Source organism: Macrosteles quadrilineatus, unplaced genomic scaffold, assembly GCF_028750875.1.
Source record: "Macrosteles quadrilineatus isolate MER2022 unplaced genomic scaffold, UCM_ALF_1.0 Scaffold_2__2_contigs__length_208266976, whole genome shotgun sequence".
Classification (NCBI taxonomy): Eukaryota; Metazoa; Arthropoda; class Insecta; order Hemiptera; family Cicadellidae; genus Macrosteles; species Macrosteles quadrilineatus.
This window is the reverse complement of record NW_026542595.1, coordinates 33,805,669-33,832,423: the sequence shown is the minus strand read 5'-3', so window position 1 is coordinate 33,832,423 and position 26,755 is coordinate 33,805,669. Positions and strand designations below refer to the sequence as shown.

General features: G+C 34.2%; 1 protein-coding gene across 1 annotated transcript in view; it reads left to right on the top strand.

Annotated features, from left to right (window-relative positions):
- Nucleotides 1-20,443, top strand: part of LOC128987588 (cytoplasmic aconitate hydratase-like) — a 56,061-nt gene extending 35,618 nt beyond the window's left edge. The window contains exons 9-18 of the mRNA XM_054408519.1: nucleotides 2,936-3,153; nucleotides 3,954-4,113; nucleotides 4,735-4,955; nucleotides 5,503-5,659; nucleotides 6,280-6,515; nucleotides 7,722-7,858; nucleotides 12,541-12,688; nucleotides 13,146-13,268; nucleotides 13,396-13,581; nucleotides 13,830-20,443. Of these exons, the coding sequence (XP_054264494.1) occupies nucleotides 2,936-3,153; nucleotides 3,954-4,113; nucleotides 4,735-4,955; nucleotides 5,503-5,659; nucleotides 6,280-6,515; nucleotides 7,722-7,858; nucleotides 12,541-12,688; nucleotides 13,146-13,268; nucleotides 13,396-13,581; nucleotides 13,830-13,943 (1,700 nt within the window). The 3' untranslated portion in view covers nucleotides 13,944-20,443. The remainder of the gene's footprint in view (nucleotides 1-2,935; nucleotides 3,154-3,953; nucleotides 4,114-4,734; nucleotides 4,956-5,502; nucleotides 5,660-6,279; nucleotides 6,516-7,721; nucleotides 7,859-12,540; nucleotides 12,689-13,145; nucleotides 13,269-13,395; nucleotides 13,582-13,829) is intronic.
- The last annotated feature ends 6,312 nt before the right edge of the window (nucleotides 20,444-26,755 follow it).

The window sequence follows — 26,755 nt, the reverse complement described above, 5'->3', positions numbered from 1 at the left end:
ATCTCTCCCCCCCCCATCAAGTAGGTGTACCATTTATTTAACCCAAGACTTTTTTTGCATTACTGGATAGTTTTCCATTTCTAAAAATGTAAAAGATAAGACTCAGTAGGCTAACACCGTAACCCTACGCACGGTTGGAGTTACTAGAGTTGGCATGAGAGCGTACACATGAGGGCAGTAGCCGCCGCGGTTGACTGCAGTTGCTACTAGGATCACAGACATCTGCGTGCTCGCTCTGTGTGTGCTGTTGTAGTGTGTAGCTGTAGCTCTGTAGTTGACGTGTTGCTTGTAGTGTAAGTTTACAATGGCCATGCAAGCTGATGAGTAACTAGAATACTTTGACACTGAACTGTCAAAGATGCATTTGGGACATATGCAATGAGTGGCAAGAGTTAGTTAAACCTTTTGCTGAAAAGAATTGTCAAGCGGAACAAAGGGAAAAATTAGGTAAATACTGTACTGGTTGCCCATTAACAACCAATTAGCCTGCATGGTCCTCTTCATGTGTAGCCTACATGGCCTTAGACCCTCTTAGAAGTATAGATTAATATTTGTGAATATAAATTACTAAATAAATTATGGCCTTGTAAAAATTAAATCAAAGTTAAATCATCATCATACTTCATTGATCCGCTTGAAAGAAAACATTTTCTACTAATCCAAATTAATCTATACATCACCAGAAATGGATCTAGTTGTTGATTTAACCTTGTAATATCATACAAAACATTGACCTGTGTTGGTTTGTGACGGGAAGTATCTTCCTATTCCCACCACATCCTTCCTGGTAATTGTGTTGTGGCTAGTTTTGTTGGAAGGAAAAAAGCCAAATTGATAAAACGTATTTATATCTGGTTAACAGATAACAAATACATCCACTATTAATCAGTTAACATATTTTATTTTAAATGCCTACATTTTTCAAATTTAATGAATCAATTACCTTCCAAACATGTTTCAAGTAAATGACCCCTCATTCTCAATGGTTTTTGAAGGAATAAACCATGTTTAGGCATATAAATATTTTCATAATTTTACATCCACAAATTCACATAACACAGATGTACAAAACATTGAGACTAATAAATAAATTACCACCTAAGGTTGGTACAAATCAACTCATTCCATAGCGGAAAGCCATAGGACGAAGCCAGTGGCGTAACAGAAGGGCCCGCAGAGCCCGCAATGCGGGGGGGGGGGGGGGGGGGCCCGGGAGCTGAGGGGGCCCATGAACCGGTGAGCAGGAAACGGTGAGCAGAGAGGCCCGTGAGACAAGTGGGGCTGAAAAATTGGAGTTCATTCTTATTTAAATGTATTATCAATCATTCAATAATTGTATTGAACAAGTAATAACATTGATGTTATTAATAATATGTTGTTATCAGTTATCGTTTAATTTCGTTAGGCTTCTTCAGTGATAACCAACTAGGGTAACAAATTTAACTTGTTATAACGTGGGTCTTTGATTACATATTATGCAATCTTACTTTCGTCACCGAGAAATATTTTACTTCTCGGTGATTTTGTACACTGCTTATGTCGTCTGCAAAACATTTTGTTACTTTGGAGCCTGGAGTCATGAACGTTGGCTGGGGCTTTTAATATTGTATTATTTTACATTTTAGTTTTGTCCTAATATTTATTTTATTTTGTTAAATATAATATACTGCTACTCTACTGACTGTGTTTGTTAGCCCATATCTTATTTTACCTCACAATTAACCAACACTAAAGACATTTGTTGTAAGATAAACGCTTACAACATAATAAGACGCTTTAAATCCATACAAAGATAAAATAAAAAATGAAAAATACGCACATAGTGGGGTCCCCATCTTAAATAATTGATTGATTGACTTTAATACTTTACTTTGAAATGGCGACCGTACCAATGTAGGTATTAAGCCAAGAATTAATGGAGATGAGTGTAGGATGAGTGGCCCAACCTTTTAGTTTTGAAAGGGACTAAGGCCGACATATTCCTTAGACACAGATGTTAATTAATAGCCAATACAGCAAAAGGCAACTAAGTGGCCTAAGGGGGTTAATTGGGGAATTCGAACCACATTTTTGCCTTGTAATAAACGAATTAGTCTAATTATCAGGGTAATAAAAATGGTTAACATGTGTGATAAATTAAATGTAAAATTTTTAACCTCCTTGATATAAACATTCTGATAGACGGATGGAAAATAAGGTTTTTTTATTTGATTTCAAAAATATTTACAAACACTAATATTGATATAATGATGTAGTGATGTAACACTTTCATCAAACCGTGACTGAAATACTTAACTCACCCTTTTAGGGATCATAACCCATGATTTAATATTTAATTTTTAATTTAATTTTTTTTTCATAATTTATTTACCACTTTTTTATGATTAATCTGTTTGATCATTGTATCGGTGGTCCAAAAATAACTCTGGGGGGAGGGGAAGGGCGTTTGATTATGTTGTATCGGTGGTCTAAAAATAACTCATGAAAGAGGGGGCCCAAAAAATAAGTTTGCAGGGGTCCCGTAAAAATTTGTTACGCCACTGGACGAAGCACACATAATGACATAATAATTGATGATATCAGCTGAATAGGTGGCAAATAATTGAGCTGTTGTTATTTACTAGCTGTTACTTTATACTTGGATGTAATTTGGTCTTTGAACATTTTTTTATTTAGCAATGAAAGATCAGAACTAGGGATGGGTCGATTCTCGATCCCACCGATACTTGGTTTTGGAATCGGAATTAAGAATCAGCCACTCAAAGTTTTTATTTTTTATTTATTTATAATAATAGAAGTTTATTTGAACTAAGCAAATTGTCAAGTTTTCATGAATCATGCGATAATTACCTATAAATTCTCTTATTTTCTTACAACAAATGCAATGCACTCAACTAAGGAATTATATTTAACTGAAAGTTTAACTGCCTTACAGACAGGGATGAGCTCAAAGTGCAGGCCATAGAAGCGTACCTGCGTGAGACACAGATGCTGCGTAACTACTCAGACTCTGCGCAGGACCCTGTGTTCTCTCAGGTAGTGACGCTGGATCTGGCGACTGTAGTGTCTTGTGTCAGTGGACCCAAACGACCTCACGACCGTGTCTCTGTCAGTGACATGAAAACTGACTTTCTGCAATCACTCACCAACAAGGTACCTACCTTCATGCAGTGTGGTCTATCGATGCTCTAACCATTCTCGTTCATTTTGTAAACACTGTTAAACTTGTTTACTAGATATATATATACTACTTGTAATATGTATCAAAATTGCTTACGGTATGCAGAATTAATTTGAACGATTTTAGTACTTTGTGAGATTTTTTAATGAGTGTCAACCAATCTTTTTTCTTAAATTTTAATAGGCCTAGTATATTTTTTTTTGTAAAATGTAAATTATATTCAAAAACAAATATCTGTGTGAGGCTTTACTTTACAGAGCTGCCTAGATTACACCTAGTTTATAAAAACGATGATGCCTCTAAAAGGTGGAGAAGGGTAAGGGATGACATGGCCTGGTTAAGGGATGGTGGTCAATTGTGTGTCAGGAGCTGATAACAACAAATTGGAAAAGTATATTGTTGCTTGTCTTAGCCAAAAAGCACAGTCAGAAAGAATAGGCTTGGCTTGGAATGATTAACTAATGAAAACATAAATTTATTGACCTTGGGAATAACTTGTAAATTGTGTTTATGTAATTTGCAAAGAAAATACAATACCAACGATTCCTTCAGTTATGTTGGGGAAGGTAGTTGTGACATTGGCTTTTTATCAGCTGTAGTTCCTGCCTGTAGAGTTTCTTAAGATTACTATCATGCCTGTTAATGAATTCAAAAGTAAAAAAATGACTGTGATAAGAGGAATTGTCACCAATCACTTAGCATCAGATTTCAAATCCCGGCCACATCAGTGACAATTTTTTTCAAATATTTTAAGTGTGTATTTGTTTTTCAGGTTGGATTCAAGGGTTATGGGCTCAACCCAGATGCAGTAAAGAAGTCAGTAGATTTTGTCTATGAAGGACAACACTACCAACTGAGACACGGATCTGTTGTCATTGCTGCCATAACATCCTGTACCAACACTAGCAACCCTAGTGTCATGTTAGGAGCTGGTATGTATTGTCTTACAATATACTAATCCTTGTATTGATATACAGTAGAAGCTCTAGTATCCAGAGTAATAGCTCAGGAGCTAGAATGGAAATTAATTTTAAAAATTGGTAATTTTCTTTTTTATACGTTTTGTAATATCTTCATATAACTTTGATATGGTATTTATTTAGAAGGGTTTGGACCTCAATTGGCTAGTTAGAATTTGGCTTCCTCAAAAAACTTTGAAGATAAATTAACAATTGTCTATAATATATTGGTCTATTTCACTTGATCTTTCAAAAAGACTATCACAATATAAATACACCAAAAGCAAGCTCGAAACACCCACTTGTTGTTTGTGTTTGCTAATATTCTTGTTGTCCAAAATAGGTTAGGCAACCAATCAAACTGAAAATACACACAATAACTTTTGCAGTTTCACATAAATGATTTATTGACTCGACACTGCTGCAATCCCTTGGAATAATGTTGAACTATTAACAATGTTCCAGGAATGGAACGGTTCTATCTAAGAATGCCAGAACATATAATCAGTGAGACAGAAATGTTCTGTCAAGTAAGGTAATGGGTTAAAACAAAAGTAAAAGTGGTGTTAATGTATTGTTGTTTGACCACCATAGGTATGTTGGCTCGCAAGGCAGTGGAGGCAGGTCTGCGTGTTGCTCCGTACATCAAAACCAGTCTGTCTCCTGGCTCTGGTGTGGTCACTTACTATCTCAGAGAGAGCGGAGTAGTGAACTATCTCAACACATTGGGCTTTGAGACTGTAGGCTTCGGCTGTATGACTTGTATTGGCAACAGCGGTCCTCTGGATGACACTGTTGCTGACACTATTGAGAAGGTAAATGGATGAAAGGAGGCTGTAATAACACTTCTTGTATTAGAAAGAGGATTGAGTAGGTATTGAGCACAAAATGTTGTAGTTTCTCTGTTAGTGGTTATTGACAATTATTTGGCTGATTTTAGTTTTTAGTGTGGTAGGTTGAGCCTAACAAAGTAAGCTTGCTGTTCATTACAAGAAAAATAATTTTTAACCTCAGATTGAACACAATTGTTTTTTACATTCTACAAGTCATTCAAAAATTTATCAATTTAGCTTTGGGACAACTTAATAACAAAATAAACTATTATCATTGACTATTGGATACAGAAGTTGTTGTATTAATAGTCAAAGCTATTATATTGCTTCTGGTAGATAAAATAACAAAGAATCATATGATTACTGTATTGCTGTATATTGCAGAGTGACAGATAAACTGCCTGTACTATGGTTTTCTAGGTTGGATCGATTCTTGATACCTTTCAAGCAACGTTGCTAGCTTCCTTATTACTTACTAAGGCTAATAAAAAAAAATACATGTTACATATTTTATTTGTATGTATTGTAGAATGACCTGGTATGCTGTGGAGTGCTATCAGGCAACAGGAACTTTGAAGGTCGTATTCACCCCAACACTAGAGCCAACTACCTGGCCTCTCCTCTGCTGGTCATCGCGTACGCCATTGCTGGCCGTGTTGACATCGACTTTGAAACTGAGCCTCTAGGTATGTGTGTTCATTTTCTTAAAAAGCTTATTTTTATCCTACTAAAAATTATCAGTTCAACTTTTAATTTGAAATAAGTTAAGCCAATATCAGTTTTTAAAATAAAATTCATCAAAAAAATTCATAAAATTCATTCAGTGTAAAAAGTTAATAAACATACCTAAGAAAAAAGTATTCTTGATGTAAAAAATGTTTGGAGATCCTCTTAAACACAATTCACTCCTATATGTAGCAACTATTTGCATTCAAAAAGAAAATAAACTAGACTCTAATAAATGAGATAATCCTCTGTGTAATAAAATGTCATAGCAAATTAAAGAAATATAAAATATCAACACTTCTATTATTGTTCCTTAAGCTGCAATCAAGACGTTTTAGAGTTATGCATCTGCTGTTTTACCAAACCAAGTGTATAATAATGTAAGTTACAGCAGAAGGTTTTTTTAAAATTTAGTTACATCGCAGTTAATAGTTATATTAGAAAGCAAATAAGTACAAATATTTAATGTGAACAACAGAACTAAAAAAAAAAATTGTAAATAAATTTAACGTAGCCTAGTTTTACTGTACAGTTTCGTCTGATTCGTTGTATCAAGATTTTATTTTATTACTGACCACAGGCAAGAGGAGCAACGGAGAGCCAGTGTACCTGAAGGAGATCTGGCCTACCAGGGAGGAGATACATGTTGTAGAGACCAAACATGTGATCCCTGCCATGTTCCGTGAAGTTTACGCACGTATAGAGAACGGCTCCAATAGTTGGCAAGCTCTGTCAGCTCCCAGCGGACAACTATACCCCTGGGATTCATCATCTACCTACATCAAGAATCCACCATTCTTCACTGGCATGCAGAAGGTAACCCACTACCTGTACAGACTGGTTAGTTTGCTGAAACATGTAAACACATTGCTGTTACCATTTGGAACTGTATGACTGCTACACTGTAAACACATCTATTATATTATTTAAGTGATACAGTCAAATTTGTGGTAATTGTTTTAGGCCATTAACCAAATTCTCCCACATTAACATATAGTCATATGGCACATCAAAATGAGTGTGTAGAGTTGCTGAAAAGTATATTTTTATTAACGAATTCCCAATGGGCTCTGTTCCACAGGCCGATTTCCAAAGGGCTACGCCTTACATGCTTTTGAAGTTGCCACTATTTAATAACATCCGTTTGTTTATTTACTTGAAAGCATTTTTGTTGGTGGGTTATTTACATTGTGGAAATGTGTTATTAAGCAAGGGGATATGTTGCTCAAAGAAAGTTAGTAAATGCATTAGGCTATACAATTTATTTCATTGCTTTGTTTGTAAATTATATCTTAAACTACAGATAAAGAGTCTTAAAAAAAAAATTGAATAATTAGGGTGAAATAACTTTTTTTTATATAGGTACCTATCAACAATATCACATAATTGATTTATTACTGCTGTATATTGTTAAATTTTTTTGATCTTATTGACTTCAAATATAAGAAGCTTTTTAAAGTAGGCCTAAGTAGATATACACTTTTAAATAAGTTTATATCTTTCCAAATTAAATGAAAGAGTTGAAGTATTTTTTAACACGCCCCTCATGTACTGGTATTGTACTTGCTTAGAGAATTTGAACCCTATATTTGAATTTAAATAAAATAATTTGACTTCATTAAGTGGTATTTTTTTTTTTTTTAATTGATAATATATACAAAATAATCTAAAGAACATCATTCTCTCTTTCATTTACCCGTATCCCTTCTGTTGTGAAGGACGGGTATAGCAGCTTGCAATGGTTTGAATCAGAAGCTTTACCTATGATTATTGTAGGGTGCTAGCCAAGGCTTAACGTTTATTTTGGATTTTTTACAATCATTGTCATTTTATGTGTATTCAGAGTGTCTTGAAGTGTAATTTGTGTTCCTTGATTAATTTTAAATGTCAATTTATTATGCTCTCTCAACACAATGAGAACAATAAAAGACACAGGAGATGTGGCTGTAATTCATGTACACGAACATACACCCCTATTTTCTTCTGTGTGGCCTGGCAGGTAGTATAAGATAAATGTTGCAGGAGTTGCCGCAGCGAGGAGGGATCAACAATGCTCATGTGCTGCTCCTGCTGGGGGACTCTGTAACTACAGACCACATCAGTCCAGCAGGCAGCATCGCTAGGAACAGTCCTGCTGCTAGATACCTGGCAAACAGAGGGTAGGTAATGTACAACAACTATACCATCTCAGCATTAGATTACGGCGGAATCAATAAATATACTAGATAGGATGTTGCTTAGGCCGAAGGGTTTAGGGAAGGGAAAAACTGGAGCTTAACTGGGATGTTACGTGAAAAACATAAGATAGATCTCATAAAGATTGTATAGATTGTATAAGATCACTCCTTATGTCCTCAATAGTTCCAAAAGTTTATGGCTCACAATTTAATTAGCCTACTAAACTAATCTGTTTGAATAATTCATGAGTTAATTGAAGCACCAATTTTCTTTGAAGCACTTGTGATATGGTTAAAAGCAAAACGGCACATGCTTCAGCAATGAACTCGGTGCAATTTAATATTTGACATTGTATAATCTTGACTAAAATCCATGAACATTAAGTCCATAATCCATCTTCCAGGATTATCAACTAACAGTCAAGATTGCAGCAAACTGAATTTTTGACAATGTAAACTTGTTGAACTTGTAAAAATTTTAGCAACCAAGACATCGCAGTGCTTGTGGTACAGTGGTTAGTGTACAAAGCTCACAGTTCTGAACTCTGTGGTTCATGTGTAATTAGTAGCCAAATCTTTTTAATCCTATTCCTAGAATATCATTTACTTTTATTATATAATAATTTAATGTAGAGCTTAATGTATTTTCTATTTATTTTTGTAATCAGAATATATTTTGGGCAAACCTTTTACATTATTGGTTGATTATTGATCGTTACAATCGATAGGTATTAGGGATAGCCAAATTTGGTTACAATTGAATCAATGCTTTTATGTTCATGTTCAATAATACAATAGAGTCGGGTATCAAAGTGTTGCCTTATTTTGTATTAATTGAGCGGAGCGAGCGAAGCGAGCGAAGCTCTTATACGTCGACTCTTATGCATTTCGTAATACGCAAACTCCTCCTAGACGGCTGAATCAATCGTTTTCAAATTTTGCATGGTGATAAAGACCATATCGGTGAGTACCAACATCTATATGGCGTTAAAAAAGTCTCTCAGGGATCCGCCCCACTGGGTCTCAAAGTTTCAATGTAATCCTTATGGAAGCAGTATTTGACACATAAACAAAGACATATGATTAGCTGTTGACGTTTGAATGCAGTAGATAAAGAAATAGCTGATAGCATTATTACACAGATATTAGAACAGACACGGTATGGATCATAAATATAATCAAATGACGACACTAGCTTGAGGTCCGTGACGTAGGAAGTGGTGAAGGAAGTAGTAAAGGTGAGCAGTCCGGAGTGAGGGAACTGTTTATGACGATTAGATTAAGGTATCTGCATTCCTAAAATTCTATAGGAAGGCAGGAAAATGAGTCCGCGACGTAGGAAGTGGCGAAGAAAGTAGTCAAGGCGAGCTGTCCGGAGTGTGGAAACTGTTTATGACTATTAGATTTAGGTTCTGCAATCCTAAAATGCTATAGGAAGGAAGGGAAACAGGTCCGTGACGTAGGAAGTGATGAAGGAAGTAGTAAAGGCGAGTTTTTCGGAGTGTGGGAACTGTTTATAACGATTAGATTAAGGTATCTGCAACCCTACAATGCTCTGGAAAGGGAGGAAAACAGGTCCGTGACGTAGGAAGTGGTGAAGGAAGTAGTAAAGGCGAGCTATCTGGAGTGTGGGAACTGTTTATGACGGTTAGATTAAGGTATCTGCATTCCTAAAATTCTATGGGAAGGGAGGAAAACGGGTCCGCGATGTAGGAAGTGGTGAAGGAAGTAGTCAAGGCGAGCTGTCCGGAGTGTGGAAACTGTTTATGGCTATTAGATTTAGGTATCTGCATTCCTAAAATGCCATGGAAAGGGAGGGAAAAAGGTTCGTGAGGTAGGAAGTGATGAAGGAAGTAGTAAAGGTGAGCAGGCCCGGCCTTGGTGCTGCCAGGCCGCCAGGCCGGAGTGTGGGAACTGTTTATGACGATTAGATAAGGGTATCTGCAATCCTTGAATGCTATGGAAAGGGAGGAAAACAGGTCCGTGACATAGGAAGTGGTGAAGGAAGTAGTAAAGGCGAGTTGATCGGAGTATGGGATCTGTTTATGACCAATAGATTAAGGTATTTGCAATCCAATAATGTTAAGGGAAGGGAGGGAAACAGGTCCGAGACATAGGAAGTCGTGAAGGAAACAGTCAAGGAGAGCTGTCCGGAGTGTGGAAACTGTTTATGACTATTAGATTTAGGTATCTGCGATCTTAAAAATTCTATGGGAAGAGAGGGAAATAGGTCCGCGACATAAGAAGAGGTGAAGGAAGTAGTAAGGTGAGCAGTGTGGAGTGTGGGAACTGGATACTGTTAAGCAGTTAGATTAATGTATCTTCAATGCTGATATACTCTGAGAAGGGATGGAAGCATGCCCACGACATAGAAAATTGTGAAAGAAGTAGTAAAGGCTAGCAGTGCGGAGTGTGGGCAATGTTTGTGGCAATTAGATTAACGTATCTAAAATACTAAAATGCTATGGAAAGTGATGAAAACAGGTCCACGATGTAGGAAGTGGCTTAGGAAGGAGTAAAGTATGAGCAGAGTGGGGAACCGTTTGGGCAGTTAGATAAATGTATCTAATACTTAAATGCCATGAGAAGGAAAGGAAACAGGTCTATGACGTAGGAAATGGTGAAGGAAGTAGTAAGGCTTGCAGTGCAGAGTGTGGGAACTGTCTTTAGCAATTACATTAATGTATCTGCAATCCTAAAATGCTAAGGGAAGGGAGGTAAGCAGGTCCGTGACGTAGGAAGTAGTAAAGGCGAGTTTTTTGGAGTGTGGGAACTGTTTATGACGATTAGATTAAGGTATCTTCAACCCTACAATGCTCTGGAAAGGGAGGGAAACAGGTCCGTGACGTAGGAAGTGGTGAAGGAAGTAGTAAAGGCGAGCTATCTGGAGTGTGGGAACTGTTTATGACTATTAGATTTAGGTATCTGAATTCCTAAAATTATATGGGAAGGGAGGAAAACAGGTCCGCGACGTAGGAAGTGGTGAAGGAAGTAGTCAAGGCGAGCTGTCCGGAGTGTGGGAACTGTTTATGACGGTTAGATTAAGGTATCTGCATTCCTAAAATTCTATGGGAAGGGAGGAAAACGGGCTAAAGAGGCTAAAACCGATTTTTACTCCCTAAAGTGTAAAAATGCTACTTTAGAACAGCATCACATGCATTAAAAACGACTGTTTTTACTGCAGTATGACAAAAACAATATAATATGAACCCTTGATGGCTCCGCTCAATTTTGTGGATGCCTCTGCGAACGCCACCTAGTACATTTTATTAAATTTTTAATAATTAATTTCCACACACAACAAATAAATCTTGGCATTCATTTTACAAAATTAAAATAAAGCCTTTATATCTTCACTAGATGTTACAGTCAGAAATAAATTGTAGACCACTTTAAGATTTCTATTTGGCCTCAAGAAGTTTTACCTAGTATACTTAGGCCCCTATTCATTGTAGTAAAAATGCACACAACAGTATTAAATCTATTTTTTAGTTAACCGATTCAAATGTCCTGAAATTATGGTACATAACAACTAAAAGACATAGGCTACCACTGGAAAACCATAGGCTATACAGGGTTAGGCAAAAGTCTGGAACCCCCCAGTTAACTTGTTGCAGTAGGAAAACCAAACTCGGCACATATTTACAACATGAGAAATTGCACTTTTTCATCAAAGTTACAACTTTGCCCCAGCTCCCAAAATGGGGTATTTTGGGGGCATCCCCAAATTTTTAAATGTAAACACCTATCATGTGACCCCTCATTTTAAAGGGTTTATCAAGAGAAATTGAATGGCGCAAACCAGAGGTCAATATCACACTCCTAATCAAAATGGCAGTCATTTTGAAATATCCCTAATTAACTTTTTAACAAGTTATAGCAGGAAAACTAAACTCAGCATACCTTTATAAAAAAAGATACCTTTTTTGGTCAGTAATGTTAAATTTTTAAAGTTAACTGGGGGTGTCTAGACTTTATCTTGCTTGCTAATCTTAAATAATTAAAATGGCTGCCATATTGATCAGGGCTGCGATATTGACCTCTGGTTTGCACCATTCAATTTCTCTCAAAACCCTTTAAAATGAGGGGTCACATGATAGGTTTACATTTGAAATGGCCCATTTTGGGGGCCGGGGAAAAGTTGTAACTTTGATGAAAAAGTGCTATTTCTTATCTTGTAAATATGTGCCGAGTTTTGTTTTCCTACTGCAACGCGTTAAAAAGTTAACTGGGGGGTTCCAGACTTGCCTAACCTGCATTATTTAATTTTCCAACCAACCTGTGAATCAAGGGGCTTTGTGATTACCTTCGGTCAAATGATTTTTTATTGTATTTGGTGGACAGCCTAGTTTCTTCTTCTTAATCAGATGGTTATTTTCTTTTTACTGTATTTGTAACGAGCTTATATAGATGGCTAAAAAAAACATGTGTTACGAACGACTCTTGTGAATTAAATTTTGTTGTTATTTTGAAAAACCATCATGGCAACCAAACAACCCAGAAGTCCAATGCTAAATTTTAAAAGTTTAAATTCTCATAGGACAAAGCCCAGAAGTGCGATTTGTACCATTTCAGATCCATACCTTCCCATAGTTGGCTCAAAAATAGTTAACTAATTAGTATTTGGGTCTTGATTATCCCTGATAAATGATGTGATATTGCAGGCTGACTCCAAGAGAGTTTAACTCGTACGGGTCTCGGCGAGGTAATGACGATGTAATGGCCAGAGGAACATTTGCAAACATTAGACTGGTCAACAAACTGATCACTCAGACCGGGCCTCGTACACTGCACATCCCGTCTGAGGAAGAGGTATATGACTTCAGCAGAATAATGTGCTTGTTTTTGTTAATACAGTATCAAGAATAATAAACCATTCTTAATATTTTCCTATGGTTATAGTATGCAGAGATTAAATGAGTTGTTGCTTTTTGAATTTTTAAACCATTTCTTGATAGAAAATAAACATTTTAAAGTACTTTCTATTGAGCCATGAAGGTAACCAATATCATTTAATTTATTCTGGCTAGATTTATTATGAGCATGGATAGTTATTTAGATGGAATTAAAAACGTAATGCTATTTTCTGGTCTTTATTGCATGTGGATTGACTCTGCTGAACTTAACATTGAAAATCTGATGGTAACACTACTGTATCAAAACATGTACAAACTTCACTGCATTGTAATGAAATTTAGGGCTGATTAAAGGGTTTTGAGTATTAATTCTATTTACTTTCCATGTTTTGAAGTGCAGTTCTGTTTTACAGTTGGATGTATTTGATGCAGCTGAACGCTATGCCCAAGCCAACATACCTGTCATAGCAATAGCTGGTAAGGAGTACGGCTGTGGATCTTCTCGGGACTGGGCTGCCAAGGGACCTTTCCTTCTGGTAACTATTATTTGATAAATCAGTCATTATCACTTAGAGTACTTGTATACTGACATGGCTAGGATTTTTCCATTTGATGGATTATCCTTAGTAGGCCATCAAGTTTTATATAGTGGTTTATTTGCAGGGAATCAAAGCAGTGATAGCAGAATCTTTTGAGAGGATCCATCGCTCCAACTTGGTAGGCATGGGAATCATTCCTCTACAGTTCCTGCCAGGGCAGACAGCTGACTCTCTGGGACTGACAGGCAAGGAGACATACACCATCAACATTCCTGATGACATCAAACCTCTGCAGCGGCTGACAGTTCAGGTAAACTTTTAACAGTTGTTTACCCAATACCCTACTGAAGTTTGTACCTGGTTTTGAATAATCTGTTTGAATATCAATCTCAGCAAGCACCTCTTTTGTTAGTTCCACTCACTGCATTTACTATTTCGTGACCAACTAGTTAAATCTTTCAGTAATGAGTATTTACTACGGTAATAGAATGTATTACAATGCATGTAGGTCTTGGTTTGCTTTATGCTGTGACACTATCAATGTACAATATGTTTCAGGTGAGCTCTGGGAGCAGTTTTGAGGTTGTGTTGAGGTTCGACACTGAGGTCGACATTCTCTACTACAGACACGGAGGTATTCTCAACTACATGGTGCGCAAGATGCTCAACTGAGACTCCATCACAGCAACTTGGTCTTGCTCTGTTAAACCTGTGTAGGCCTATATTTACTCTCCGTTTAAAATGGGGTTAAAGTGTCCTCAAAACGTATTCAAATGGAAAAAGGAATGGAATTTTTGAATGGAGGAGTTTTATATTTTTATAACATTTTATAGAATTTGAAGTGTAATTTAAATTCCCAATCAAACCCGCAGTTATTAACTATATGTTGAATAAACCAACAATTCAGGCTTTAAAAGTTTCTATGCCATATCTAGTTTCCTTTAAAGAAAAAAATCTATTTATATATTTAGAAGGAATAGATCGTTGGTGGAACTTCATCTTTTTCTTCTAAAGTAGAAAATAAATATGACAAACTGAAAATGTCATGAAACTTTGTTATTAACCTTTCACTCATATGGAGAAAAATATTAAATCAGTACAGTAAAGATATTAATAATCAAGCATAACCTTCCAAATTTAAAGTAAAGTAAGGATTTAATAATTAAATAAATGATCAAACATGCCATATTTCAATATTTGTTATCTTTAACCTTACGCTGATTGGGTCGCTTTTTTATTATGTTAATAAATGGAAATTAGTGAAAAAAACTTCATCATTCTATATGTTACCTTTTTCCTCCATTTTACAGTTAAATAGTACTATAAAGATATTCTAGCACTCAAGTCCTCTGTTAACTTGGAAATTGAAATTTTATAGAATAAGTTGACAGTTATATAGGATTACAAATTTAATCCTGCAAAATACGCAAAGTTGTTTTGAAGGACAAAGGAGCCGTCATTATCAGTAATGGTAATTTAAAGAGAGAAATTGGGGAGTTATTTAAAATAAAATTAAGTTTTTATTATTTAACCCCAAAAGTTACACTTTAACTCCATTTCATTGTAAAAGTGATAGAAAAGATACTGAGAATTTTACTGTTACAACACAAGTCGAGATGAGATAATAATTTTAAAATGTAAAAATCTTGCTCCTAGATTCACCAACACATTAATCTTGAAGATCTTACGGAAGACAACTTGATGATGTTCCCTTGACCTCAGGGGATGAACAATATTTTGCAGCCATCGCAGGGGATATTAGTCTTATACTAGGATAAGCTATGTCTGTGGTTTGTCTATCTGTAATATTTATCTCAAAATTCAGTGGCAGGATTTTGACTAAATTTTGGAATTAGGTACTTATAGGCCTAAAAACGAGATTGACGACAGCCATTACCTTAGGAAATTTTGTATTTCGCTGCATAACTCATTTGAAAGTTTAAAAAAATTTACATTGGCCTTATGGGTTGCCAATAGTAACTATGTTGGTTAGGTTGAAAAAAAGGATAAGGAAAAAGTAAACAAAAGACTTGTAACATGTGTTTATAACAAGCCATCCACAGTATACTAGCAAATTTCAAAATACGGGGGAAAACATCAGTTACTATTGAGCAAATATTACACTGAAGATTACTCGATATAGGGAAAAATAGTTCTGATCAAATACTGATTTTTTGCTTGGCTCTCTCCTACTAAAACTTAATAATATATTAATTTTATGTAAACTAGTGGTCGTCCAGTGGTCGAAAATTCAACCAAAAATATGTAATGTACAGACTTATCTATCTTCACCACACGCTGTAAATAAAACATGTGATAAGAATTTATTTAAATTGTTTTGATTTTCTGTTTATATTTAGTTGTTATTTCGTCACCAGCATAGCAACCCATAAGGTCCACGTAAATTTTTTTCAAATTTAAAATTCATTTTTTGTGCTTATTTTTGAGCCTATTTTTATTCATAAAGGAATTCTGCACATCTACAGGAAAATATATTTCTAACAGTATTCGTAGATTTTCCCTGTGATGTACACGAGCTGAGAAAAAAGGTTTTAATGAAACATGCTTGCCTATCAATATACAGGGTGAAAAAAGTCAACCCCCCCCCTCTAATATTTTTCCAAGTAAATATACAGAGATATCCTTTTGGTGGTCGTGCAATCTTAGCAGGAAGTTTCATTTTATGATTTTCAAATTTTTGAGAGTCCCCCCAAAAGGGGGGATTTGGGGGGCAACTCAAATATTTTAAATGTAAACCCCCTACAAGTGACACCTCATTTTGAAGTGTTTACAAAAACTTAGAGAATGGTGAAAACTAGAGGTCGCTATCTCTTCTCTATCCAAAATGGTAGCTCGTCAAATGTGGAAAATCAATGGTAATATTGGTTCTTAATGGTAATATTGGCTACCATTTTGGATAGAAAAGAGATAAAGAACTTTACCTTCAAAATGAGGTCACTTGATGGGGGTTTACATCAAAACATGTTTAGTTGCCCCCCAAATCCCCCCTTTTGGGTGGACACTCAAAAATGTTAAATGTAAATCCTCATTTAGTGACACTTTGGATTACCAGGTTAAAGTTTCCATCATAATAAATTGAAATTCCACTGAAACTTAAATAATGTAAGCCAAAATTAGTTGTAAATAAAACATGAGTTTTCTTTATATTGCTTTTACAATCTAAATAAACTATACCGGGCAATGGCTCGGTCTCCTGATAATAATTATTATGCTATTTAGTCAGTTCAGCTGTAGAACTATCTTATCTAAATCAAAACCTTAATACTTCACACCTCACCTTGACATCTTGAACTTAAATGACACAAAACTATTGCTCTAGTTAATAATATTTATTCAATGTTCAGTTCGAGCAAATAATATTTCATTACTTTACACACGAAAGTACACTTTTTAAACGTAAAATGAGCTAAGGAAATAAGTTATTCCCGCTACTGCAGGACAAAACTGCCTAACGTTAACTTTCCGTGCATTTGTGGTGCACGTAAAGTAACTGTTTTAGACCTATCAGCTGTTGCATTGTTTAGTACCTTCAGTTTTTTTTCTTGATACTAAGTTGAATAAACAGAAATATTCATGATGTTTACAAGTTTTTTTAAAATATCGTAATGAAAAATAATGTTTAATACTCATCTCAAAAGTGCCATTGCAGGGCTCGATAGCTTTCTCTCAGGGTAAATGCAATCTCTCCCCGCAATAAATCACTTTCTAGTAAACTAGTAATTAAAACTACTCTATTGTTTATGATAATAGCAATATCTGTGTATCAATCACATGTATGGAACTTGTTTTTATAATACTGCACTGCTGACAACAACAGTTTTTTGGCTCTTATTTATCTGCAAAATTGCCATTTTCTAATTTATTGAAATAACATTAGTTTAAATGACATCATTAGCCATCTTGCTTGGCTGAAACTAGTGTGACAAGCCTGATACTGTGTGGTTCCCTAGCAGGGCCCTGTTTCATAAAAATACTAGTCTAGTATTTACTAGTCCATTGACTAGTAATACTAGTGTATTTTACAAGTCTACGTTTCAAAAACCTACTAGTGTAAAATACTAGTTACTAGTGTAGGGACTAGTATTACTAGTGGTTTTTACTAGTGTAGACAGCAATGTGTTTCATAAAGTTTTACTCTTGTAAATAACACTGGTAAATACTTGCCATTTTCTAACAACCTCTCTACACCCGTATTATTTGAAGTAGACTAGTATTTTTTTGGAAAGATAGTTATTTTATTACTCACATCATTTAAAAAAATGAATTATTGAATTCTTTTTTCAAGTGCGAATTGGCTCAAGTTTGCAATTTAAGATAAAACTATCTGTGAGTGCTAAAATGATAATTATTAGATGTAAATTATAATCAATAAATGTGGCGTTGTACAAAATGAGTGAAATTGAATTTTATAATGTATGTACAATCTCCCTATTAGAATAATTATGTGTTTTTTATTATAATTATATCAGTTATCAATTTCTGTGAAATTTTAGTCTAAATTTACTTGAGTGAAATTTCATGGTTATATCAACTATTTAGTTATCATAGATAAAATATGTTTAATCTTTGAGAGAAACCAAATTAAAACCGCATACCGTATTGCATACAAAGATGTACAAAAATTTATCCAACATTACAATATTAATCAGATTATTTTACACCCAAGGCTCTCGGTTTTATTTAAAGGCATTTTAATAGGAAATAATAGTAAGACAATTTTAAAGAGGAGTTTCTTTGTATTTTTTGAGGTGCTTATTATTTGCTTCGCTAAATAGCTAAAGCCCTGTGACGTACTAACAATTTTGTAGGCCTATATTTGATTTTTGGGCGTTGGACTAAATTGCTTATCATAAAAACATTACTTTTAATCAAATTTGGTATTCTGAATTTGTTATTCAAAGTAATAAGAAAATTAGAGGTTGATTAGAGTTGTTATTTTAATGTAAAACATGTGAAAGTTTAATATGTAATGGTACAAAAAGTATAGTGAGTGGTGCGGATTTGACCCAGGGACCCACCACATGAGAAGAGAAAACTCTACCTCTGATCAATAGCGCATTTTATGCCATGTTTTACTATACTTGAAAACCTACTTCTCCATTGCTTGTAACGGCGTTGCAATTATTTGTTACATCAATAAACGTTTAGGCTTATTATTCATGGTTTGTAGACTCAAAATTAGAATATCACAGAATGGTTTTTAACCCAAATATTCTTATGCATTCGAATATTTGAAAACATAGGTTAGGGTACTTGAAAACGTTCCAAACAAAATGTCCTTAGATGATTTAATTACATTCAAAATTTGAGCATTCTTTTCATTACTCATAGCAAGCTTAGTTTTATATGTCAGGATAAAATAAAAACTATACAAATCACAGCGAATGCGGCAGCAACAGATCAACTTCCACCCAACCGTTGAGCGCCGCAACTAGGCCTACAACCGGCTACTACAATCACCGTGTTGATTGGAGCAACGCGCCGGCGCGTCGGCGGGCTCATTGATGAACATAAATAATGTGTGATTGTTTTACCTATGTGTCTATACAGACTGTCCCAAAAGTCCCGGACCGGTTTAATATTTTCTAAAAGACAACAGATAAATCAATAAGATTTTTTACATCAACACCACACCTAAAAATCTACTTTTTTAAGGAACTAAAAATTTTCTGTCATATCATAGGGACGTCCCACAAGGAGTCAGAAGGAAATCTTAAATAGGAGCATAGGTTAATATGCACATCAGTTTAAAGGGCTTAGCTAGTAGAGTTCAATGCCAGAAACTGCGCCTTAAAAGGATCATCCGTTACAAAATGGCAGCCGTTCAAAGATTTCTTGAATCTGCCATTTTGAATCTTTGAACGACTGCCATTTTTTACTCAGGCGTCTTATTGAGCTTTAATTTACGGTTTTGTAATCTTCTAGTAAAGACCTTTAATTTGATGTGCATATCGACCTATGCTTACGTTAAAAATTTTCTTCCGATTCATAGGGCTGTGCCCCCTGAGGAGTAAGCGTATAATAGCAATGCAAATTAAATTAATCTTCGAACCACTGTCATTCTTGGCTCAGTTGTCCGTTTGAGTTCAAATTTGCAGCATTATATTCTGCTAGTAAAGATCTTTAATTTGATGTACATGTCAACCTATGCTTCTGTTTAAGATTTCCTTCTGACTCCTTGCGGGACGTCCCCATGATGTGGCAGAAAACTGATATTTCCTTATAAAAGTAGATTTTCAGGTGTGGTGTTGATGTACCAAACCTTATTGATTTATCTGTAGTCGTTTTGAAAATATAAAACCGGTCCGGGACTTTTGGGACAGTCTGTATAGTTATTAACTAAAAGAAAACACTGCGTTTTTACAACTATTTATTTTTAGTATCAAATGAAAGAAAAAATTAAAACGCTTTATGAAGCGTCAAAAAACCCGTGATTGAGGCTAGAAATTTGTTTTGAGAGTTCACTTGTAAAGTTGGTCATGTGACTAGTAGTTTCGGTCACGTGACTAGTAAAATTCACTAGTATTTACTAGTGGTATAAAAACGTTTATGAAACACAAATTAGTAGGACAGGTAAATACGGGACTAGTATTTACTAGACTAGTAATTACTAGACTAGTATCTTTATGAAACAGGGCCCAGAAAAAGGCTTGTGAAAATAAAACTGTAGCAAGTGTATTGTAATTACAGCCAGATACCCTTTAAGTATTGTATTCACCCAAATAAGACATTATCAATGTTTTTCCTATTAATAATTTACTACAAACCAAAATCACCTTAGAATTATTTAAGTAATACTTTTTGTAGCTTCATATTTATTCTATACATAAAAATAAAAAAATGTTTTACGTAGCCAATAATGTGTTATGGTGTAAACAGTTCTATTACAGGGTGAGTGATTTATAGAATTCTTCCTTGGTCTGGTTGAGAGACACTCGTTAGTTGACACTTTTTATCTCTAAATAACATTGTACTCTTTAAGACTGAAACATTTTTTTGTCATCTGTTATGTACTGTCTAGAGTGTTTATTGTTAAAGCTTAGGGTCTAACTTTATGATTTTATATTGTTGAACTTTAAAAGATTTGTTATTGTTGAAGAATATTTTGACTGTGGGGGATGGGAATAAATTTTGCTATACATGTTTCATAAGTTTTTTCTTTGATCCTACCCACTTCATTAACCTAATATACAGGGTTAGGCAAAAGTCTGGAACCCCCCAATTAACTTTTTAACGCGTTGCAGTAGGAAAACCAAACTTAGCACATATTTACAACATAAGAAATTGCACTTTTTCATCAAAGTTACAATTTTGCCCCAGCCCCCAAAATGGGGTATTTCGGGGGCAGCCCCAAATTTTCAAATGTAAACACCTATCATGTGACCCCTAATTTTAAAGGGTTTATCAAGAGAAATTGAATGGCGCAAACTAGAGGTCAATATCGCACCCCTAATCAAAATGGCTGGGCCCAGCTGTTTCCTGATCATTGGGCTTTAAATAAATGATCCTGACTAATGAAACCGCTGATCTTAGTCAGTAACAAAGCTACACAGGTCATCACACACCATTCTACACTCATCCCTCAATCATATTTGGGTTAAAATACACACCTAGATGGCGTCCCAATCTCAATTATTGATAAATTGATTGATTGATTAAATTTTGGGATGAAATTTTATAACTTTTTCATAAACTTCCATGAAGATTGATTTGTGAAATTTCTTCTAAAATGTTTAAATTGTAATACACTGTTTCTTAACTACAACCTTTATATAGTAATAATACCCCCGCCGCAGCAAACCTGCCGTCTAAGCGAATTTCCATTTGGCCGAATTGATTTTCAATTGATCTACTTAAATAACATTAGGTTTAACGAGTACCTAGGTTTGCTGCTACAAGGAAACTAATAAAGTAGTGTGTTTTTAGTAAAATATTGATAGCGCTCTATAAAATAAATAAATTTGCCAAGTTTGATCAAAATATATCCATAAACAAGCAAACTACAACATTTTACAATATTCTCCATAAGAATAACATGGGAATTTTAAATTTAAAATTTTTTTAGTTTTCTCCGTAACCAATAACCGTACAAAAACACTTTGATATACTGAATTGTTTGTTTTTTTAAGCTCTTTAAGAAGGTTTAGAGAAAAATTGGGAAATTTTGTGTTTTGAGGGTAAAAAGTGAGAAAAACCAATTTTTACCCCATAAAACCCCTCATAAAACCCTGTTCCCATGGTCCGATCATGCTGGATCGCGAACTCATTCAAGTTTATCCCGCCTTACACCTTCAAACCAAATTTCATCAAAATCGGATAAAAATTACTCAAGTTATCGTGTTCACGGACACATATATATATATATAAATCTATATATATATATATACATATATAAAAATTTGAACGAATGGTGTTTTTGGCCTCTGGGGACATTAAAATGAAAAAGTAAATCGGTCCCGGGCCTAAGTCTTACCATGAGACCTACGGTAATAGCTACTTCCCTATAGGGAAATTCGCTAAAAAGTGTTTGTACAATAATTTGTTGCAGTACTATTATATTACTAACCTAAACAAATGATTTTTTGAACTGTACGGTATAGCCCCTTCTACTGTATGGAATAGCCCCACCCCCAGGGGCTATTTTGTGCAAGGTAACTTTTTTTAAATTAGCCTACCAATTTTTACATGAAAAAAATGTAATAGTTCCAAAATGTTTATACAATCAGCAGCCAAATAATTAAATTATATATTGCTCGTTTACATTACTTTTACTTCGTAATTTGCGATGTAACTACGAATCTCCCTTATGAGTATGGTATAGCCCCGCTCTCGCCTATAACACTAGACACAAAAACCTGATAAAGCCATAGATTAATAATATTTTAAGCATTACCTCAATATACTGGACCCAAAATTGTACAGATGATTTAAAAAACATCGCTAATCCAAACAAATATACTGGTTACTAATCAAAACATTTTATTCTTTAAGTGGAAATTGGTAGGATTAAGTATTGCAATTAATAATTTTGTTTAATATTACTATTTAGCTTCAAGTATTTATTATACAAGCTTTAATTATTATATTATGCCCTGTCATTTTATGATGTAACGGCATTCTGTAAATAAAAATAATAAATTTTACGCCATACTACACTACACTTCTCTCTGATCATGATGGTCAGATGTTGGAATTTGCCTGCTCTGCTGAACTTCCTAAATCAAACAAGTACACTTTTCAAGAATGCCACAATTTTTCATAAGCGAATTTGTTATTATTTAATCAACTTATTAAACATGAATCTTGGATAGATGTTTATTTTGCCCAAGTTCAAGAGAAGTATAATACATTTTTTGACATTCTACAATTTTATTTTGATCAAGCGTTTCCAAAAAAAGTAATAAAAAAGAATACAATTGCACATAGTTGGGTAACGCAGACATTAAAAGACGAGAAAAAAATGTCGTAAGAAGCAAAAAATATATGAAAAAAACAAATCAATTATAAATAAGATAAGTTATAAATATCAATTGTTAAGATATAACCAAAATGTTAAGCAAGCAAAGAAAACTGCTTTTGAAAATAAAATTAAAAAATCATCCAATATTCCTAAAACTGTATGGAAAATAATAAACTCCGAAGTAGGAAATAGAAGAAAGGTAGAAATAGGAAATTTTGTAATTAAGCACGAAGACAAAAATCAATCTGACCCAAAAATAGTTAGTAGGTAGGGTATTTAATAATTATTTTGTTAGCATTGTACAGGATATAGACGACAGATTTAATGATGTTGCAACACATGAAACTAGTGGAGATGCAGATGAGATTACCGGTATCTCTGTAATTATAAAACCGCACTTTCATCTAAAACCTGTTGATGAGTTGGAGGTCAGTCGTGTCATCGACTCTCTCAAAAGTAAATTTTCAAGTGGGCTGAATGAAATTCCTACTTCTGTATTAAAAAACTCCAAAATCACCTTTGTCCAGTTTTAACTCACCTCATCAATTCTTCTTTCATATGAGGATTATTTCCAAATAAATTAAAAATCTCAAAAGTCATCCCAATTTTTATTTTAAAATGAAAGGTGATAAAGATAATATAATTAATTATCGACCAACCTCACTGTTATCAAATATATCAAGTTTTTGAAAAAACTGTATGTTGACAGAATTTTTAGATAACAATAAACTTCTAGATGATATTCAACATGGCTTTCGAAGGAACCGGTCAGTGACAACAGCAGCAGCAGATTTTGTTAGTGCCATAATTGAGTCAGTAGATAAAGGGGAACACACTTTAGGGATATTTATGGATTTATCAAAGGCCTTTGATAGTGTTAAATATTCAACCTTAATTATAAAACTAAAATCATTGGGAATGTCTAATAAGTCTTTGGAATTGTTTACTTCATATCATATCCAAACAATAGATTTCAATATTTGGAAATTACTCATATTTCACAAACGCATAAAAGAGAGAATGAAGAGGAATTTTGACAGCAGGTGACCTAAAACCTCTTGGAAGAAGGGGATAAGGTCTGGATTAGAGACCTGAAATGTGGAGAAATCTTATCAAAATCAGACATTTATTCCCGTTCATATTGGGTAACATTAAATAATGGAAGACGGCTTAGAAGAAATCGATGGCATCTAACACTATTGCCATTAGAAGAAAGAGTAAATATTGAACAGCCTCATACAATCCCTCATGTACCTGATCAACTAACCCACGACCCTTCTCGAAGAAGTCAGAGACTCCTAAGAAGACTAAGAACGATATGATTAAAAGAAGATGTGTGACAAAGAGAGATGTGGTGTTATTAATTAACCATATGTTTAATGTTTAAAAGATAAGATGAACTGATTATTTATCATTATTGTTACCTTTTGTTTTTAGATGAGTTGTTGAAATTATTAGATAAAATACTGTTCCTAATTTGTTCATTTTGATTAAATAAATAGTTTCTTCACAATAACCAGTCAACTTTTTGGTAAAAGTGTACAAAATAATATTTACTGGATCAAATGTATGAATTTAGCAACAAATTAAACATTGTAAAAATATCTTTTACCTAACCCACCATGTTAAACTTCCCTATCCCAAGCGTGATGTATACAACTTCTTTACTTCTCGAGTGATGTTAAGTTGAAAAAAACTCACTCGGTGAGGTAATGAAACCCATTTAAATAACATTGAGTGCTTAACTTAAAAAATATACCTCTATGGAGCCAACATTCAACTCTAGAAATCAGCTGTGCCCTTGAATTTTATTATTATTATTATTTTATGGCCAGCATTGGACCACTTAAGTCAATATAATGGTTGGATTTTTTTTTTAATTCTGTCTCTTCTTCTTGTCTGCCCAATACTTCTTCATTCTTTCCGACTTGAATTTTATTGTTATGTTTTGAAGAATTTTCCTAACCTAGCTTTTGTTTGTAAATGAACGTTACTGTTAGAAGATGAGTGAAATGGATAATGAAAAATATTGTTCGTAACCTCCTGTATATTGTCGGGTCAGGTAAAATCTTGTACGTTACATGTTACATCACTTGGGTAAATTATGCAACTCGCTTCTGCTCGTTACACAACATTCACCTGCGTTCTATTATTACACTTGTAAGGTAAATAGCTATTAAACATTTAAGTTAAACATTAGTTTAAAATTGTAATTTACCATATATTAAAATCAAATACATGTCTTTTGCTCACAAATCATTAGGATATCGTTTCAAACGTTACCTCAGCCCTTGCAAAAATGTAATTTTGCTATGAATTCGCTAAGAATCAAGAATCTTTATTACCTTTTTATCAATACTAGTGTCCCTGTTGCTCGAATTCGAGCAATTGATAAGTATTACAGGCGTTATTTTAAAACAAATTTCAACCAAGTCAGCAAATATTTTTAGCAAACTATTAAATTAGCAAACTTATTCACTGTTACAATTATGCTCTTCTTCTCACTTTTGATTCCTGACAACAGCTGGATTTTCATAACAATTTTTGTTTCCCATGTTAATCTTATGGAGAAATACGAAACTTTAAAGGGCCTTAGGCACTCTCTAATTATTTTCCTAAAAAGAAAGTTTCCTGTACAATTTCACGATACGCTCTTTCCAATGACACCAAAAACATTTCAATCGGTTCAGTAGTTTCACATAGTTTCCTCATGTTCGGAGGAGTAATTGTCACAAAAAATCTGCTTGCGTATTAAATAAGTATATATATATATAGATAGATATACAGACATTGGCATAGTCAATAAATTAAATAAAAACATTAGATTCTAACAATGATTAAAAATGCTAATTTAACAGTTGTATAAAGTTATACATTTATTTGTTTTAATATCACTGCAATTTAAACGTTATCTCTGTTCATATCTTAAATTTAAAATTTTAAGCCATGTATTCACCAGGAATTTGTTAAGACATTACATAAAAGAATATATTTATCATGTTAAATCTGTATCATTGAATGATGTTTTAGTGTTTTTTACGAGCCACTGTATATAGCAACCAAATATAGAAGTTAAAACACTTCACGTCATAAAACACTCAATTCCTAGTAAAGGTTTCCGCTTAGCCCACTCACAGCAGTTAAAAACTTATATCGATTTTATATATACAGTAGAGTCCCGCAAACTCGGCGTAATGTGAACTGGAAGGGTGCCGAGTTTGTGAAATGTCAGGTTATCGGGATCTAGGGTTAAAAATAAGGACAATACAATTTTTTAGCTTTTTAACCTCCTTTTTTTATATTACAAGTCAGTATTAAGTCATCATATATAGTACAAAAAGTACTTGGTACGAGTTGTGAATGATTTTACTTCAGCTGGCTTGAGTCCATGTTCAGCTCGACTCAAATAATCACTAATTTTCTGAGCCAGGTGATGGCCGAGTTATCCAGACTGCCGGGTTATCGAGTGCCGAGTTTGCGGGACTCTACTGTATATTGTTTTTTATCTACTGCTGATATGAAAGTAAATTAGCTTCATTACGTTGTCCTAATTAAAATAGAGAAAATCAAGAATAAATTTTTTTCCAAAATCGCTTTGTTAACCAGATATTTGCCATTTTGTATTTTTTACATAAACATTTTTATTTTTCAATTTTTTTAACCATTCTTCATAAAACGTGGTATGTAGGTTGAGGCATAAAAGACCAATGTTAGAAAAAAAAATCATCTTGATTCAACTTAAAATTTCAAAATGGTGGCCATTTTAATTTTTTAAACTTAAATTACTCAAAAACTGCAAATTTTATGAACAAATGTCAAGAACACTTTTATTCAGCTTAAAATAGTATTTTTGGCCTCTGGGAACATCAAATGAATAAATTGGTTCCAGGTAGGTATTATAGGTCTTACCGTACCACTTACGGTAATAGTGTAGCTACTTCCCTTTGGGGAAATTCACGCAAAAAACTGTTGGGCCCACAGTGTGATATCATAAGATAGATAG